The sequence below is a fragment of the Manis pentadactyla genome, chromosome 9 (assembly GCF_030020395.1).
Source record: "Manis pentadactyla isolate mManPen7 chromosome 9, mManPen7.hap1, whole genome shotgun sequence".
NCBI lineage: Eukaryota > Metazoa > Chordata > Mammalia > Pholidota > Manidae > Manis > Manis pentadactyla.
The window spans coordinates 13,378,080-13,393,205 of NC_080027.1; the positions used below are offsets into that span (position 1 = coordinate 13,378,080).

Consider the following 15,126-nt stretch of genomic DNA (forward strand, 5'->3'; position numbering starts at 1 on the left):
ATGACTTGTGGTATCACGAGCCAGCGGGACCTAAAGGTGGCACATTGTAGACTTGTCTGTAACTGAAGCTTGATTTAGATCATTTATTAAACCAAGAATCCAGAGAACCTGAATTTCCCATCTCTTAACTGAGACTCCTTTGTAAGCAAAAGAAATTTTGAGCAGTTCACATCAAATATTAAGTGCTACTTCTTACACATGGACACAGTTGTTAATTTTTTTCATTAAAAAGGTATTTCATTAGGAAGAAAACTCATCACTGTTCTTGAACTCCACCATTTTTTTCCTTAAAATAAATAATACTAATGAAATAAAATACAACCCTATTGATACGTGAACAAAAATTCATCAGACCTTTGTGAGTGCCTTTGTTAAAAGTTAAACAGATGTTTATGCGACCTAGTGTGTGCCAGCACTGTTCTAAACCCTTTACATATATTCCTTCATCAAATTCTTAACTTATCCCCATTTGACAGATACGGCATAAAGAGGTAAGTGACTTGCCCAAGATCAAGTGTCAGGTCCCAGAATCAAGACTGCCCATCCTTCAGTGCGCTTCCCGGAAGGCTCCTCTCTGGAAAGACTCCTCTGGTCTCCCAACAGGAAGCACACCATGCCCTCTGCAGACCCTCCTGTCCTGCCCACGGGAGTGCAGGGTGCGTGTCCTATACCCCGCCGGGTGGTCAACTTGTCCTCGCTGAGGCTTAGATCCCATGCAGGTCCATCCGCAGCTGTGGGTGGGAACCTGGCAACCAGCTTCAGCCCCACCAGCAGCCGTTGGGACTTTTCCTCTGCTACCCATCATTTCAAGCTCCCTTTGGGTGGCCTGAGATCAGGCCTCAAATGAAGGATGCACATGGTGGGAGAACCTAGAAAGAGGGTCCTCATCCCTGGGCAGCTGGAGACCCTGGCACCTCTCCAAGCCTAATAAGGAATTAGGACAGGGCATCAGTGCATCCTGGCTTCCCCCAAACTGGCCCTGTGACTGTCCCCTCCCTGTGAGCGAACTCTGTGGTTCTGGTTTTACGAGGCCTCCGAGCCTGCAGGCTTTGAACTGATGGATCAGGCCCTTTGGGGCTCGCTCCTTGCTCCTCGGTGGAGGACAGGGCTTGCAGGAGAGAGGTGTGTCCTCCCTCTGGCTTTGTCCCCTCCTGCTGGGTCACTTGGCCCCTCTGGGCATTACTTTCCTCTTTCAAAGTGAAAGTTTGAACTGTGGCCTGAAGCCTGTGCCCTTCCAGCCGGGGAAGGTGCCCACCTCTTCCAGGAAGCCTTGCATAGCCATTCACGGTTAAATATTACCCACTCCGTGTCCCTCCCTCCCTGCCACTCCCTAGGGAGATGAAGACCTAAAGGCTGTCTCCTTGGGTCTCCCTCCAGGGCTGTGGACTCCTGAGAGGGGCCGCAGGCACAATTGCTGCCTCTCTCCCTTCCGCCTGAACCTGGCATCTGGAGAAGGGAAGACGGGGGGTCCAGGGCTGGGGCTAGACACTAGAGTGGAGACACTCAAGCCCTAGCTGCCCTCCCACCCAAGATGTTTTTTCTTGGTTACATCATACGTGTAGCTCCCCTGGATCCCTCCCTGTGGAGCTCATGGACTGACTTAATGAGCCCCTTAGGTGCCCGCTTCAGGCAAGATGCTCCAGCCCTCTTGGTTTCTCAGAGACAAAAATAATTCAGAGAAATCTGGACAGCCTCACCGCTCGGGGTGCCCCACTTCAACCTCTGCTCCCAGGTCCCTACATGCAAGCAGGGCCACGCCTGGCTGTCATCCCACCTAACTCCACCCGCATTAATCCTGCATTTCCAAAAATCTCAGGAAAGAGAATGGATTCCAGGTAGATAGCACTTCACAATAAGCAAAGAGCTTTTTTCTCATCTTGCTCTTTTTCATCTTCAAAACAACTTTGTGAAATAGTGTGATTTCTTTGTCATCCACAGCATGTGTAAGAGAACACTGAGGGTCCAGGAGATAGACTTGGTGAGTAGAATGCCAGGTTGTCAGAGTGTCTAAAGCCCAGACTGGTTTCATGCCCAATTCTAGGTAGAGCAGGGGACTGTATTATTGCTTTGCTCATGACAGACATCACTAATAAATTGTGGCATGGCAGACATTGCTAGTCAATCACAATGCTTTTTTCTAATAAGCTTGGAGTCAGCTGTGAACTCAACACAATACCGCAGGACACCATTACCTATTAGACGATCAAATCCATAGTATTTGGCAATCCTGTGATCCCACATCCAGCCTTGAGCCCTCGGGACTCAGACACAACCCCCAGGTGGTCTAGTCACCAGACCATGGGACCTAGTCACACAGCATATGGGTTTCCACACTGTCCTTGGATCAGTATGGGGTTACTGGCTCCTCTGTCCCCCAAACAGATGTCCCTTCCAAGCACGGTCTCTCTCAGAGATACAACCACTCTGCAGGTGCTTCAGGGCTCACTAGGTCTTTAATAGAAATTTTTATTGTGAAACATTTCAGGTGTCTCCTAAAGAGTAGTAGTAATATTTTCAGAGAACTGTGTTCCAACAGTTGAAGCAACAAAACACCACAGATACAACTGAAGTCCCTGTGGGTCCCCCTCAGCCCATCCCCTCCAGATCCCCACTCTCTGAATTGTGTTTCTCATTTCCATGCATATTTTATATTTTTATTACATGTTTATGTATCTGTATTATTAAACTTACAGGAATTACATGGCTCAGAGCTTGTTGCAGCTTGTTATTTTTGTACAATTAGATGTTTTGGGCTTTTAAGCATGAGGAGAAGGACAACTTTGAGTCTTCCACTATGTAATAATTGCCAGTGTAATTGAGCCCTTGCTCTGCCCTAGGCAAGGTTTCAGGTACCTTCCCTGCCTTAACTCATTCAGTATTCACAACAGAATTATTTCTATTCCCATTTTTCAGATTTGGAAATAAAGGCACAGAAAAATGAAATTACATACCCAGATTATATAGCTTGGAGGCTGCGCTCCCAACTGCTAGATGTCACTCTCTATTGCTGCATGGTCTGTTGAATGAAAACACAGCAATTTATCTATCTCTTCTCCTATTTAAGGGCCATGGCTTATTTGTGCAGCCATGCCTCCCCGGTGGCTCTGGGTCTGGGAGTGGTTGTATTCTTTCATGGTTCCTACATCAAGCTTGTGGGTGGATATTTGTGTCATTCCCCCACACCCTTTACAGATGAAGAGACTGACCACTCAGAGAGGGTGAACCGCCTTCTTAAAGCTGCACAGCTCCAATGTGCCAGCGGTTGGCTGTGAACCTGGGCTCCTCTGTTGCCAGAGTGCAGAGGCTCTCCTATATCCCTCATGAGCCCTTGGTTCTCCCACGGGCTTCTCTTCCCAAGGCTCTGTCCTGGCAGCCTCCCCTCCTCCCAGAGCCCCCTCCCACACCCAGCCTTCAGTCTCTGCTCCTGCATCCTCCACCATCCGCCTTCCACAGAAGGGGCCTGCCCGGAAGGCCAGTTCGTGTTAGGAAATTCCAGCCACGTGAGCCAACCCGAGCCAGGGATTCTGAGCAGCCAGTTGCTTTAGGAGAAACTGAAACTTGGCTTGCTGGGGGCGGATTGGCCACTGGGGATTTAAAGAGCTGCCACTTCCTTGGGCCCCCAGAGGGCACTGGGAGGTCACAGTGGCTGAGGGACACCCGGTGCAGGGTGTGAGTCTCTGTCTCCCTGCAGAAGCCATGCACCTCTGTGGGGACAGTGGGCTGCTGACTGGGACGGTGAGTACAGGGGACCAAGGGATGAGAGAGGGGATATGCCTGGGGGCCCAGTTCCCAGGCAGGGAGGGCCGGGGGCGGACACCCTAATCCCAGCTCTGCATGCATGGCCTGTGTGACCATGGAATGCTCACCACCCCTCTCTGGGCCTCAGTTTCCTCAGGGGATCGGAACGAGGCCTTTCCAGCTCTCAGTGCAGATCCAGCCCCCAGTTTGCCACTGGACTCTGGGTCCTGCTCTCCTAAGGCCCCCGCTCTCCCCTCACTGCTTTGACGGGCACCTTCTGTTCCCTGCCCAGATTTTCAGGCATGCTTCCCTTGGGAGGCCCTGCCCCTGTCCCAGGAGTCCTCAGCCAGGGAGGCCAGGGCCTTGCCTGAGCTCATATGCTCAGAACACACCTTCCACAGTCACCTATGGGTTGGGTCTTGAGCTGTGGGTCTCCAACAGTCCCTCCTGTCTCACCTTCCAAAGATCTGGGCATTTGGTTAAATATTTCATCTAGATTTCATGGCCCCTAATCTGAGATCCAGGGGAGGGGGAGGGCTGCCTGTCAACCTTTGAGTCCACTTTTCGCTCAGAATGGGCTCTTAGTGCATTCATTCTATGATGCTGCCCCACTAGAGCGGGAACAACTCGAGGGCAGGGATTTTGTTTGTTTTGTCCCCCTCTGTTCCCCCTAGCTACGTTCCCCTAGCTGTGTCTCCCTAGCTCACTGCCTGGCACATAATAGGTGTTGAATACATATCTGTTGAATAAATGAATCTCAGCTTTGGTCCTAGGCTGGGCATAGGTTTCATGGAACCGGACCTGTGAAATCAAGCCCCTGACAGTGGAAATAATGGCAGTTAGAACAATATTAACCCCTTTACTAACCCCTGACCTTTATCAACCCCTGGCCCTGGGCTGCTGCTCTATGGCCTGTGAGGAAGGCTCCTGTGCCTCCAGGTGCGGATGAGGCAGCTGGGCAGAGAAGTGAGTGACTTGCCAGAGCCACGCAACTGGCAAGAGGAGTGGTGGGCACGAAGGCAGCTCTGCCTGGGTTTGAATCCCAGGCTCCCAGCTCCCTGCTCATCTTCCCGCAACTTGAGCTGTGAGCAGGTGTGTTGAGACTGGCGTTCCAGCCAGGTGATGTGTGGGCTGAGGGAGCCAGAAAGGGATTCTAGGAGAAAAGGACCCTTGGGGACTCGACACAGGAAAGGGACAGGACCCCTGTGCCTTGTTCCCTTCAGGACCCTGAGGAGAATCAGAAACAGCTGAAGAAGAAACAGAAGAACCGAGTGGCTGCCCAACGCAGCCGGCAGAAGCACACAGACAAGGCCGATGCCCTGCACCAGGTGGGGGCTCCTCCCTTCCCGACCCTGATCCACTTACCTGGCCCACCACCTCTTCATCCTGCCTATGGGCAGCTCCCCCTACACTAGTGGGTATTCCCAGTCACCTGAGCTTGGGAAGAGGGAAGGGCCCCGAGGCTGAGATTTGGACATTCCTGGTATTCGGTGCAAACTGGGTATTCAGATACACACTGAGCTCAGGGTACGCAGGTGTACCCCATCCACAACACCCTGAGCTCAGGGCACACAGGTGCACCCTGTCCACGGCTGGGCCCTGCCCTCCAGGTGCCCCAGCTCTAGGGAAGGAGGCAGGAAGTGCAGGCAAAATGGTTGTTTAAGTTGCAGTCCCGGTGGGTTCTCAGAACTGTGTTCAGCAGAACAGAACCTAACAAATGCTGATTCAGGGATATTGAATAGAACACACCTGTGCTACTGACCTGTAAAATAGTACCCTGACTCCCACAGTTCCTCAGTGGGTGGGTTCTGGGCCCTGGGAGGCCTGATCATGGCATTAAGCAGCCTAGAGGTGTCCAGGTTACAATACCATCTACGGTGCCACAAGGAGGCCACGTCAGGATTAGTTTGGGGTAGGGGGTGCTGGGAGAGTGTCCAAGCAGAGGAACGCAGGAAATGGGAGGAAACAGAGTCCCTCTAAAGGACAGGAGGTGGGGAAGAGCAGAAGTCGGAGAGATAAAGCTGGAGGTGTGAGCTGGGGCCCCGTGCACCGGCGCGTGGGAGCCTTTAAAGGGCTTTAATGTATGGATTGTGATGCACTTGCTGAATGGCTCCTCTGGACCAAGAGAATAGGGTGGTTTGGGGGGCGCCCCAGTTAGGAGGCTGGTGCAGCTCCAGATGAGTTGCACTGGAGGCTGGCGGAGACCAGCTGGCACAAGGAATGGGTGGTGGGGGTGGAGAGCGGGCAGACCTGAGCCCAAGTAGGTGGCAGGAAGGGGAGACTTGGTGTGTGGTTTGGAGGGCTGGCCAGAGTAGCCAAGGGGCCCCCACCTGGACATTCAGATGGTGCTGAAAGGTTGAGGACCCTGGGGGCGGCGTTTGGGGCTCATGCCAGCCAGTGCTGGCTGACACCCCTCTCCCCGCCCCTCTGCTTCTCCCCTCAGCAGCAGGAGTCACTGGAGAAACATAACCACGCCCTGCAAAAGGAGATCCAGGCCCTGCGGGCTGAGCTGGTGTGGTGGACTCAGACCCTGCACATGCATCAGCGCCTGTGCCTGATGGGCTGTGCCTCCTGCCCGGCTCCGGAGACCCCGGGATGCTGGGGCCAGGGCGAGTGGCCCCCGGGCCCCGGGCCCCATGGACAGCATGACTGCCAAGAGCAGCTAGGTCTATTCCAGACCCCGGTCTCCTCTCCCTCAGCTCTGCAACTCTCTTCAGATCTGCAGCCTCATGGTTCCCCTGGCCTCCTCCTGTCCCCTCTCCCCTCACTGGCCCTTGGCCCCACAGCAGTCACCACAGCTCCTGCCCAAGTCTCCCCTAGCCCTGTCCAGTCGGCCTCACCCACCAGCACCAGCTTGCGGAGGCCTTCCTCCCAGCTCAGTGCTCTCCTGCCCAGTCCCCCGGCCCAGTCTGGCCCTCCACAACCCCTCGGGGTGGAACACCCCACTGGGGCAAAGATGGGGTCCTCACCCCACAGTGCCTTGGCCACTCTGGGCCTGGCCTGTCTGCAGGGCAGGGAGTGCAAACCTGAACCCTCAGCAGCAGACGGGCCAGGCCTGGGTGTGTCCCGCCTCCCCCAGCCCTTCCTGGTCTTCCCCCTGCTCTCCTCTGCCCAAGTCCACTTCTAACCTGGCCCCTGGTGCTGGGCTGGTCCCCTCCTGGTTCTCAGGAAGCAGCGTCAGCACCCAAGCAGCTCCTCTGGTGCCACTGGGGGCTTTTCTTCTTGGCTTGTCAACTGGCCCAGTGTTTCACCAGGGAAAGAAAGCCGTCACTGCATGCCTCCCACTCCGCCAGGCCCTGCCACCACTACCATCTTATTTCAACTTCATGGTCATCCTGCAAAACCCAGATTATCACTCCACCTTTTCAGATAAGGAGACTGAGGCTCAGAGAAGCCAAGTGACTTGTCCAAGGTTACACAGTCTTTGGACACCACCATCTGCTCTTCCTTCTGATGGGACCCTGGCCCAGGCACCCAAGGGGCTGAAGTCCTGGAAACTGAGAGCTGGTGTGAGAAGGTTTAGGCGCTGGGAATGGGGAGGGGCTCGCTCTTCTGATTTGTCGTTCCCAGGGCCACAGAGCCCTGTAGTCCCTGACACCTCGCCCTAGCTGGGCCTGGTCCAGAGTCCAAGCCTGGTGGGGGGAGAGGCCAGGCAGGGCCCAGAAGTGGACTCTTTCTTCCCCTAGAAGAGTTTTCAGTGCCAAGGAACAGAACCTGTAGACGAGTTGGGAAAAGCCTGGAACAGTCCCTCCTGGGATTTCTACAGGAGGGGCACCTATGGCCATACCAAGACCTCAGGGGCAGGCTCAGCTCTCAGCTCTCAGCTCTGTTCCCAAACAGCTCCCTGCCCACTCCCCCACCCCAAGGCCATGGCTGATGCTCTCCTGGAAGCCATTTTTCATGCCCACAAGGGAAGAATGAGGGAAGGGCCAGGAGTAAGGTCATGCTGGCAGCAGTGAGACCTGTATTTCTCTGGTAACCCCCGCCCTTCCTCGTGCGACCCCCAAGCCCCATCACCCATGGGCCCCTCTGAGCAGTGCCCCTCACTGTTCTTTGGCCCAGCGGCAGCTGGCAGAGCAGGGGCCCAGCACCGGCTGGGGCTTAGCTGCAGTGTCTGCTCTGAGGCTGGGGCTGCGTGGTCTCACTCACACTCAGGACAAGCTCTCCAAGGGGCACAAGGTGAAAAATGCCAACTCTTCACCCAAATTTTCACACCGTGTAAGCAGACACTCTGCCAGTAGTTGACACACTCCAGAATGCTGAGCACAGGTCTTGGCACATGTGTTATTTTAAATAAACTAAAGTGTTTTCCTAGCCTTTTTGCTTTGCCCAGTTGTTTAAAGCTCTGGTTGTATATTGTTGAAACCAGAGGCCTTTGAAAGCACAGGGAATAGTTTAGAGTCTTAGAAGTGGGCGATCCCTCATAGCCCTTCTACTCTACTCCCTCCCATATTGCAGATGAGGAAGCTGAGGCCCAGAGATGGGATGGACTTGCACAGGGTCACAGAGCAAGAGTGGGTGTGATGGTTGTGGGACTGTGGATGAGAGCAGAGCCAGGGTCACCAGTAGGTTCAGGGAGAGCAGGCTGGTGGGAAGGGAGCCAAGATGCTTTTGTTTGAAGGTTGGCTGGAATCTGGGACAAGAGTTGATGAAATTCACCGTGGACTGGATGGGGGGATGAGGATGCCATTGTCTGGTTTGTGTCTGTGTACCCTAAAATTTGTCAGGCACTGTGCTATGTTTTACTTGGGGTAACTCAATGATGCCTCTGATAACTGTGAAATAGGCATGGTTATTATCCCCACTGTTCAGAAAGAAAACTGAGGCCCAGGGATGTTAAGTAACAAGCCCAAGGTCACATAGCCATAAACATAAAACGGAAGTGACTAAATTAATGCTGAAGGCCATAGGGGAGAAGCCTTCTTTGCCTCTTCCAGCTTCTGAGCCAAGCTCAGAACATAAAACGGGAGTGACTGAATTAATGCTGGTATACTCATATGACAGGCTACTAAAACAGCTAAGAATAAAGAATGCTTTGAAGGATATTTAATGAAGTGAGAAAATGCTTGCAACATGTTAAGCAGAAAAAATAGAATGTACAGCTGTTACTATAGTTTGATACTATGTTTATTTAAAAAGATAAACAAGATGAAAAGAGTGGGAGGCGATGTTGTAGATTCTTGAGAAGGGATGTGGGCTAATATCTGTGAATCCCCAAATTTGTAAACACAGCTACCACTATAGCATGAGCCTTACACAAGGTTGAATATATCCTAGAAATCCACATCTGAGTGTTATCTACTGCTGCATAACTAATTACTCCAAAATTCAGTGGCTTCACCAACATTCACCACCTCACAATTTTTGTGGAGCCGGTGTCTGGGCATTGTTGAGCTGGGTGCCTCTGGCTCAGGGGTCCCACAGGCTCCAGTCAAAGTGCTGGCCAGGGCTGTGGCCATCCGGAGGCTCGACTGGGCAGGGGTGAGGGGCTATCTGCTTCCAAGTTCACTGATAAGGCTGGCTACAGACCACTCCCAAGCTTGTTCACAATGCTGTTGGATTCATTCAGTTTCTGGAGGGCTGTTGGATTAAGGACCTCACATTCTTGCAGGCTTTTGGCTGGAGATTTTAGTCCCTTGCCCCATGGGTCTGTCCAGAGGGCAGCTCAATATGGCAGCTGGCGTCCCTCAGTACCAGAAAGCTAGAAAGGGAGAAAAAGGGAGTCGTACAGAAGCCACAACTTTTGTGTAACCAAATTTCAGAAATAACATTCTGTCATTTTTACTGCGTTCTGTTCAGTGGAGGAAGTCACTAGATCCAGCCCACAGTTGAGGGGAGAGGATGGCACAAGGACACACAGGGAGGAGGGGGTCACTGGGAGGCTGCCACCATCTTGGGGGAGAAAGAGCATTTCCTTGGGTCCCTTTTTCCCTCTCACCACCGGCATTAGCAGTTGGCTCTCTTCAGGGATCATTTTTCAGAAGGGAACAATTTGGGCCCCTTTGCAGCAGTAGCAATGCTCCCAGCAGTGAGCCCCCTGGCTAGAGACTCAGCCCCAAATTAGCCTTGCAACAAGCACAATGCAGTCACTCCCTTCTTAGAATGACCTTTGACATGATGCATGGACATATTTCCGCACTGAAATAGCAAGTAGTTGCAGACCAAGAGTTTAAACTCTTTTTCCTAATTTTTAATTTTTCTGGTATTTACCTCTGTAGTAGGTTGAATGGTGGCTCCCCAGAAAATATGTCCACCGAGAACCTGTGAATATGACCTGTGAATTATTTGGGTAAAGGGTCTTTGGCAATGTAATTAAACTAAGGATCTCAAGATGAGCTCCTCCTGGGTGGTACAGGTGGGCTCTAACTTCAACGACCAGCAAAAGGAGGTCACCAATAATAGGAAGAGAAGACGCAGAGGAGACAGGCAGAGATCAGAGGTAGGCTGACGTGAGCCAAGGAACATCTGGAGTCACCAGAAGCTGGAAGAGGCAAAGAAGGCTTCTGGCCTGTGGCCTCCAGAAGGAGTATGGAAGCAGGAAGAGGGTGAGGAGGCCCTTGCAGTCACCCAGGTGAGCGATGATACTGGCCGCGACCAGGCTGGTAGCAGGGAGGTGGTAAGAAGAGGTCAGATTCAGGGTGTGCTCTATGGATAAAGCTGATGGGCTGTGCTCGTGGATTGGATGTGGGGAAAGGGAGGAAGGGAGGAAGATGCTGAGGTTTGGGCCTGAGCTCCTGCGGGCTGTTAATGCCAAAGACCTAGAAAGATTGTAAGAGGAGCAGTTTGGGGTGGGCATATATATGTGGTGGTGGGGGCACAACAGGGGCCCTGTTTTGGCCATGTTAAGTTTGAGATGCTTATTTATCACCCCACCGGACAGAAAAGAGTTTGGCGATAAGAGTTTTCTTCCTCTAGGAAGCCTCCTGTAATCTTCCAATAAAAATCATTCCAAGATGAGGCTCCTCATCACACCCATGTGCCTTTCACTGGCATCTGTCACACTTCTTCTTGTGTGAATGTACCTTCCTATCTTCTTGTCTGCCTCAATGGCAGCAACTAGTCTGGCACATCACGAGTATATAAAAGTGCATGTATTGGGAGGCAGTCAATCATGATGATTGGACAGCTCCAGCGCCAGGCAGGCCTGGGCTCACACCCCAGCTCCACTACTTCCTGGCTCAACTTATTCAAGACTCAGTTTTCTCATCTGAAAACTGGGAGTTGAAAGTGTACTACATTATACCCTATGCATATGTGCGTAAGTGTATATATATCTATATATACATGTGTATATAACAGAAAAGCATATGTTCACCAAAACACATGAACAAGAGTGTTTATATCAGCAATATTCATAATGGTAGAAGAGTGGGAGCAACCCAAATACCCCATCAACAGTTAAATGAATAAACTGTGGAATATTTTATGTAAGGTAATGCTACCTGGCAACAAGAATGAACAAACCACAACTATCTGGAATAACGTGAATAAACTTCGCAACATAATGTTGGCTTATAGAAGCAAAACACAAAAGAGGAGACAATTTGACAATTTGTATGATCCATTTATATTCTTTTCAGAAGTTTAAAAAAATCAGTTCTGCTGAAAGTCACGGTAGTGGCTACTGTTGGAGGAGAGCACAAGAAGGGGAAATGAGGGACCTTCTGGGGTGCTGATAATGTTCTGTTTATTGATCTTTGTGGTGGTTACATGAATGTATTCACTGTATGAAAATTCATTGAGCTGTATGTTTTTGATCTGATATACATCAATATTATGCCTGATATATGTCAATAGATAGAGGCTGAGTGTAAGGAGCATATCACAGTCCCTGGCACATAATAAGTACTCAATAAATGTTAGCTATTGCAACGGAATTGATGGAAGAATCCATGCCTTGGCCCTCAGTGAGGTCATTAACAATCAGAACCATGGACAGATCAGAGCCCGCTCTCAAGGAAGGCTGGAGGACATCTCCGGCACGATGCAGAGGACTCGAAGCAGGAGAGACTCTGAGATCTTTCCTCTTGGGTTAGCGGTTCAGTGCCTTCCGGGAGACATTCCCACCAGACAGAAAGGAGACTGTCCCTAGGGGATCGTGAGTATCTGTGTGTGTGTTGATGCAGAATTTCACTCCATTTGAAAAGGTCTGCTGCAGCCCCTTGTTTTTCTAAGCCAGTGAATGGAGAAATCTCCCTAAAGAGGCCCATCCTGGATGTAGTGTCCCAATAGCTTGCTCAGGCTCTGCAGGCTTTGCACACTGCTTCAGGCTTGTGTTTATCTGGCTAGCAGGGAAACGGAAGAGACTCCAGGCAGGGTAAAAATAACCTATGCCATATCTTTTTTCAATCACGTGGAAGCTCCAGGAAAAAAAGGCATATTATGTATCAATTTGATGAGCTGCTTTATTTGCTAGTCACGGCTTTATTCCCTGTCACTGGGAATCTACATAGAGGCTGCACAATTACTTGTCAGAATACTGCAAGGAGGACCCCCTGCAACATGGGAAACTTCCCCAGGTGACTGTTGAGGGCCCTCCAAGCTTAAAATTCTACTATTTAATCAACAGAAAATTTCCTTGGGGGCATGAACTGCTTCTTTCTGCCTTGCCCTTCCCCCAACCAGTATTTTTCCTTTTTCCTAAAAATTAAAAAATTTCATTCTCAGTAGGGAATTTGAAAAGCAGGGGTAAAATTATCCATACCAATGAGTACTACTCAGCCGTGAACTGCAGATTCATGTGACACCTGGGATGGACCTCCAGGGCATTATGCTGAGCAAAAAAAGCCAGCCTCAAAAGGCCACATCCTATGTGATTTCACTTGGGTAACATTCTCAAAATGGAAAAATTATAATTATAGAGTATAGAACAGATCAGTGGTTGCAAAGAGTAAGGGATAATAGGCAGAGGGGATGGGTGTGATTTTAAAGGGATGGAATAATTCTGTGTCTTGCATGTGGTGGAACATACATATGTGATGAAATTCCATAGAACCATACATACAATTTACAGTTTTGATATTGTACTAAGTCATATAAAATGTAATCACTGGAAGAAAATGGATGAACTGTACAGGACCTCTCCTTACTACCTCTACAACTTCTTGTGAACCTATAATTATTTCAAACAAAATTCTAAAGCATAGCAAGCCACACTGTTAACATTTTGGCATATTTCCTATGAATTATTTTCTTCTCATAGTTAGGATCACAGTAAATATAAATTTTGTATCCCCAAACTTTCTCTTAATAGAATATCATAGGCACTCTACAGCACAATCACTTTAATAGTGGCGTAACAGGCCAATTTCATGGATATTCATCTTTACTTAACCATCCATCCCTTGTTGAACACTCGGATTGTTCTAAAATTTTCATCACTGTAAATAACCTCATGCTAATTAATACCTTTGTGCAGAAATGCTTACCTACATTTTGAATTCTTTTCTGAAGATAAATTTCCAGAAGGAACATTATTAAGTGAAAAGAACTAAAACAGTCTGTTCATTTTTATGGGGGAAGCCAGTTGCCATCTTGGAGACCACTCAGTCAGCCCTGTGGAGAGGTCTAGGCAACAGCCAGCATCACCTGGCCAGGCCTGTAAGTAAGCACCTTGGAAGCAGATCTTCTAGCCTCAGTATAGGCTTCAGATTACAGCACCCAAAACTGCATCCTGAATGCAACCTCATGAGAGACCCCAAGCACTGATGTCTGCAACTTCTTTGAAATGCTTCAAAAAGTAATAGATTGATGGATGGACGGAAGGATGGATGGATGGGTATGTAATGAAACAAGTAGAGTTAAACTGCAATGGTAGAGTTTATGAGTGGGTTGTACAACTTTTCTGTGTTCAAAGATTTTCACTCTAAATATATATTTTTAATTGAGACAAAAGTCACTTGGGATCCTTAGTACAAATGCAGGATGCTGCCGGCCCGCCCCCCGATTCCTAAGGTGACTTCCTGGGGGCTGCTGGGACCCAGTGTCTAGAACAGATTCCATGGAGGATTCTCGGCATACTTGAGCCTCTAGGGGCTCAGTCTCCCAGCCAGATCTAAACAAAAAACCTTTCCAAGAGTGCTCTCCTGAAGGGGTCCCCCCAGAGCCTCTATCACCTCCTTCCTGGGGCTCTTTGCTATTGTCCTAGGGGGGCAGCCACCACCTGCAGGAAATCAGCTCTCACGTCTAAATGCACAAAGGCCTCCAAGGCCTAAGCTGAACCCAGAAGGATTCTGAGGGCTCTTTGATGAGCCCTAGTCCACTCTATTGCCTCCCTGAGCTCTACAAGGCTCACACACAGTTTCACACCCAACACACACAGAGGGAGGGACAACTGGCCAATCCGATGATAGTCTTCACGCTTACAAGCCTCTCCTGCTCTCACCCCCAGAGCTGACTCTCTGAGCTGGGTCAGTTCTCCCTGCAGTCCAGGCAGACAGTCTCTGGCCTCCAGCTTCCAAAAGCTGAGGGCTAAGGACTGATGCCTGGCTGGTAATTGGCCTAGGAAGCCCAAAGGGAGGTGATGGGGACTCAGGGGAGGGGGAGCCCCAGGTGCTGCAGGAAGTGGAGCTGTTGATTAAGTAGCTCTTTGCTTGGCCTGGGACAGGAGTTGTGGAGCTGCAGAGGCCCCAGAGCAGTGGCTCTTAAAGGAGACAAGCCCCTGTTCTGACCCTCACAGGGAGAGTCTTGCAGGGAGAAGGGGTTGGGGGGAGTGGGAATGCCGCTCTTCCTTCCTACATCCCAAGCTTCTTCACAGGTCATGCACAGGATTTGTCCTGCCCTCTGGGGCTCCACCACGGTGGAACCACTCAGTGGGAAGGAAGGCAGTGAAGGACCCGGTGTGAGCAGGGCCCTCCTGAGAAGCCCCAGAGAGTCCCAGGGAGAAAAGAACCAGGAAAGGGTACAGTAACTCCCAGCTCCATTGCAAGGTAGGTGGGATAAGAATCAAGACCCAGGAAATGCCCTTAAGGGCCAGGGTGGTCACAGGGTTACTTGACAATGCCCAGCCCAGGGCTTGGCTGTGAGAAGCCCCTGATTGTAATGCGGCCGCATTGCATGTTCTCTGAGTGTGGTCCCTATCAGCAGCAGCATATCATCTGGGAACTTACTTGCATGTAGAACATGCAAGTTCTCAGATCCCTCTCTTCCCTAGACCTGTGAATCAGGAAGTTGGGGGCTAGGCCCAGCAATCCACAGCCCTGTAGGTGGTTCTGATGCCCGCACATTTGAGAACCACTGGTATAATTTGACAGGTTTTGGAGCTGGACTGACCAGAAAATTTCCTTCATTCACAAATTCATTCACATTTGTCAAACATTTATTAGCACCTTCTGTATGCTAGATTCCATGTCAAACCTCATGAGGATCCGAAAGAGGGGTAAATTATAG

General features: G+C 50.4%; 1 protein-coding gene across 2 annotated transcripts; it reads left to right on the forward strand.

The window, feature by feature from the left end:
- Nucleotides 1-3,542: 3,542 nt before the first annotated feature.
- BATF2 (basic leucine zipper ATF-like transcription factor 2) lies at nt 3,543-8,054 on the forward strand. 2 transcript variants are annotated; one of them, XM_036928561.2, is made up of 3 exons: nt 3,543-3,735; nt 4,962-5,066; nt 6,185-8,054. In XM_036928561.2, the coding sequence occupies exons 1-3, from the start codon at nt 3,697-3,699 to the stop codon at nt 6,863-6,865; spliced, it is 825 nt and encodes a 274-aa protein (XP_036784456.1). In that variant the 5' UTR covers nt 3,543-3,696; the 3' UTR covers nt 6,866-8,054. The 2 variants fall into 2 exon arrangements, with proteins under 2 accessions (XP_036784456.1, XP_036784445.1); XM_036928550.2 differs by having other exon boundaries at nt 3,545-3,735; nt 6,182-8,054.
- The last annotated feature ends 7,072 nt before the right edge of the window (nt 8,055-15,126 follow it).

Excerpts from the sequence above, each read along its gene's own strand:
- BATF2 (XM_036928550.2), top strand. The coding sequence starts at position 3,697 with ATGCACCTCTGTGGGGACAGTGGGCTGCTGACTGGGACG. Across the intron at positions 3,736-4,961 it reads GTGGGCTGCTGACTGGGACG|GACCCTGAGGAGAATCAGAA; the intron begins GTGAGTACAGGG and ends TGTTCCCTTCAG. Across the intron at positions 5,067-6,181 it reads AGGCCGATGCCCTGCACCAG|CAGCAGGAGTCACTGGAGAA; the intron begins GTGGGGGCTCCT and ends TTCTCCCCTCAG.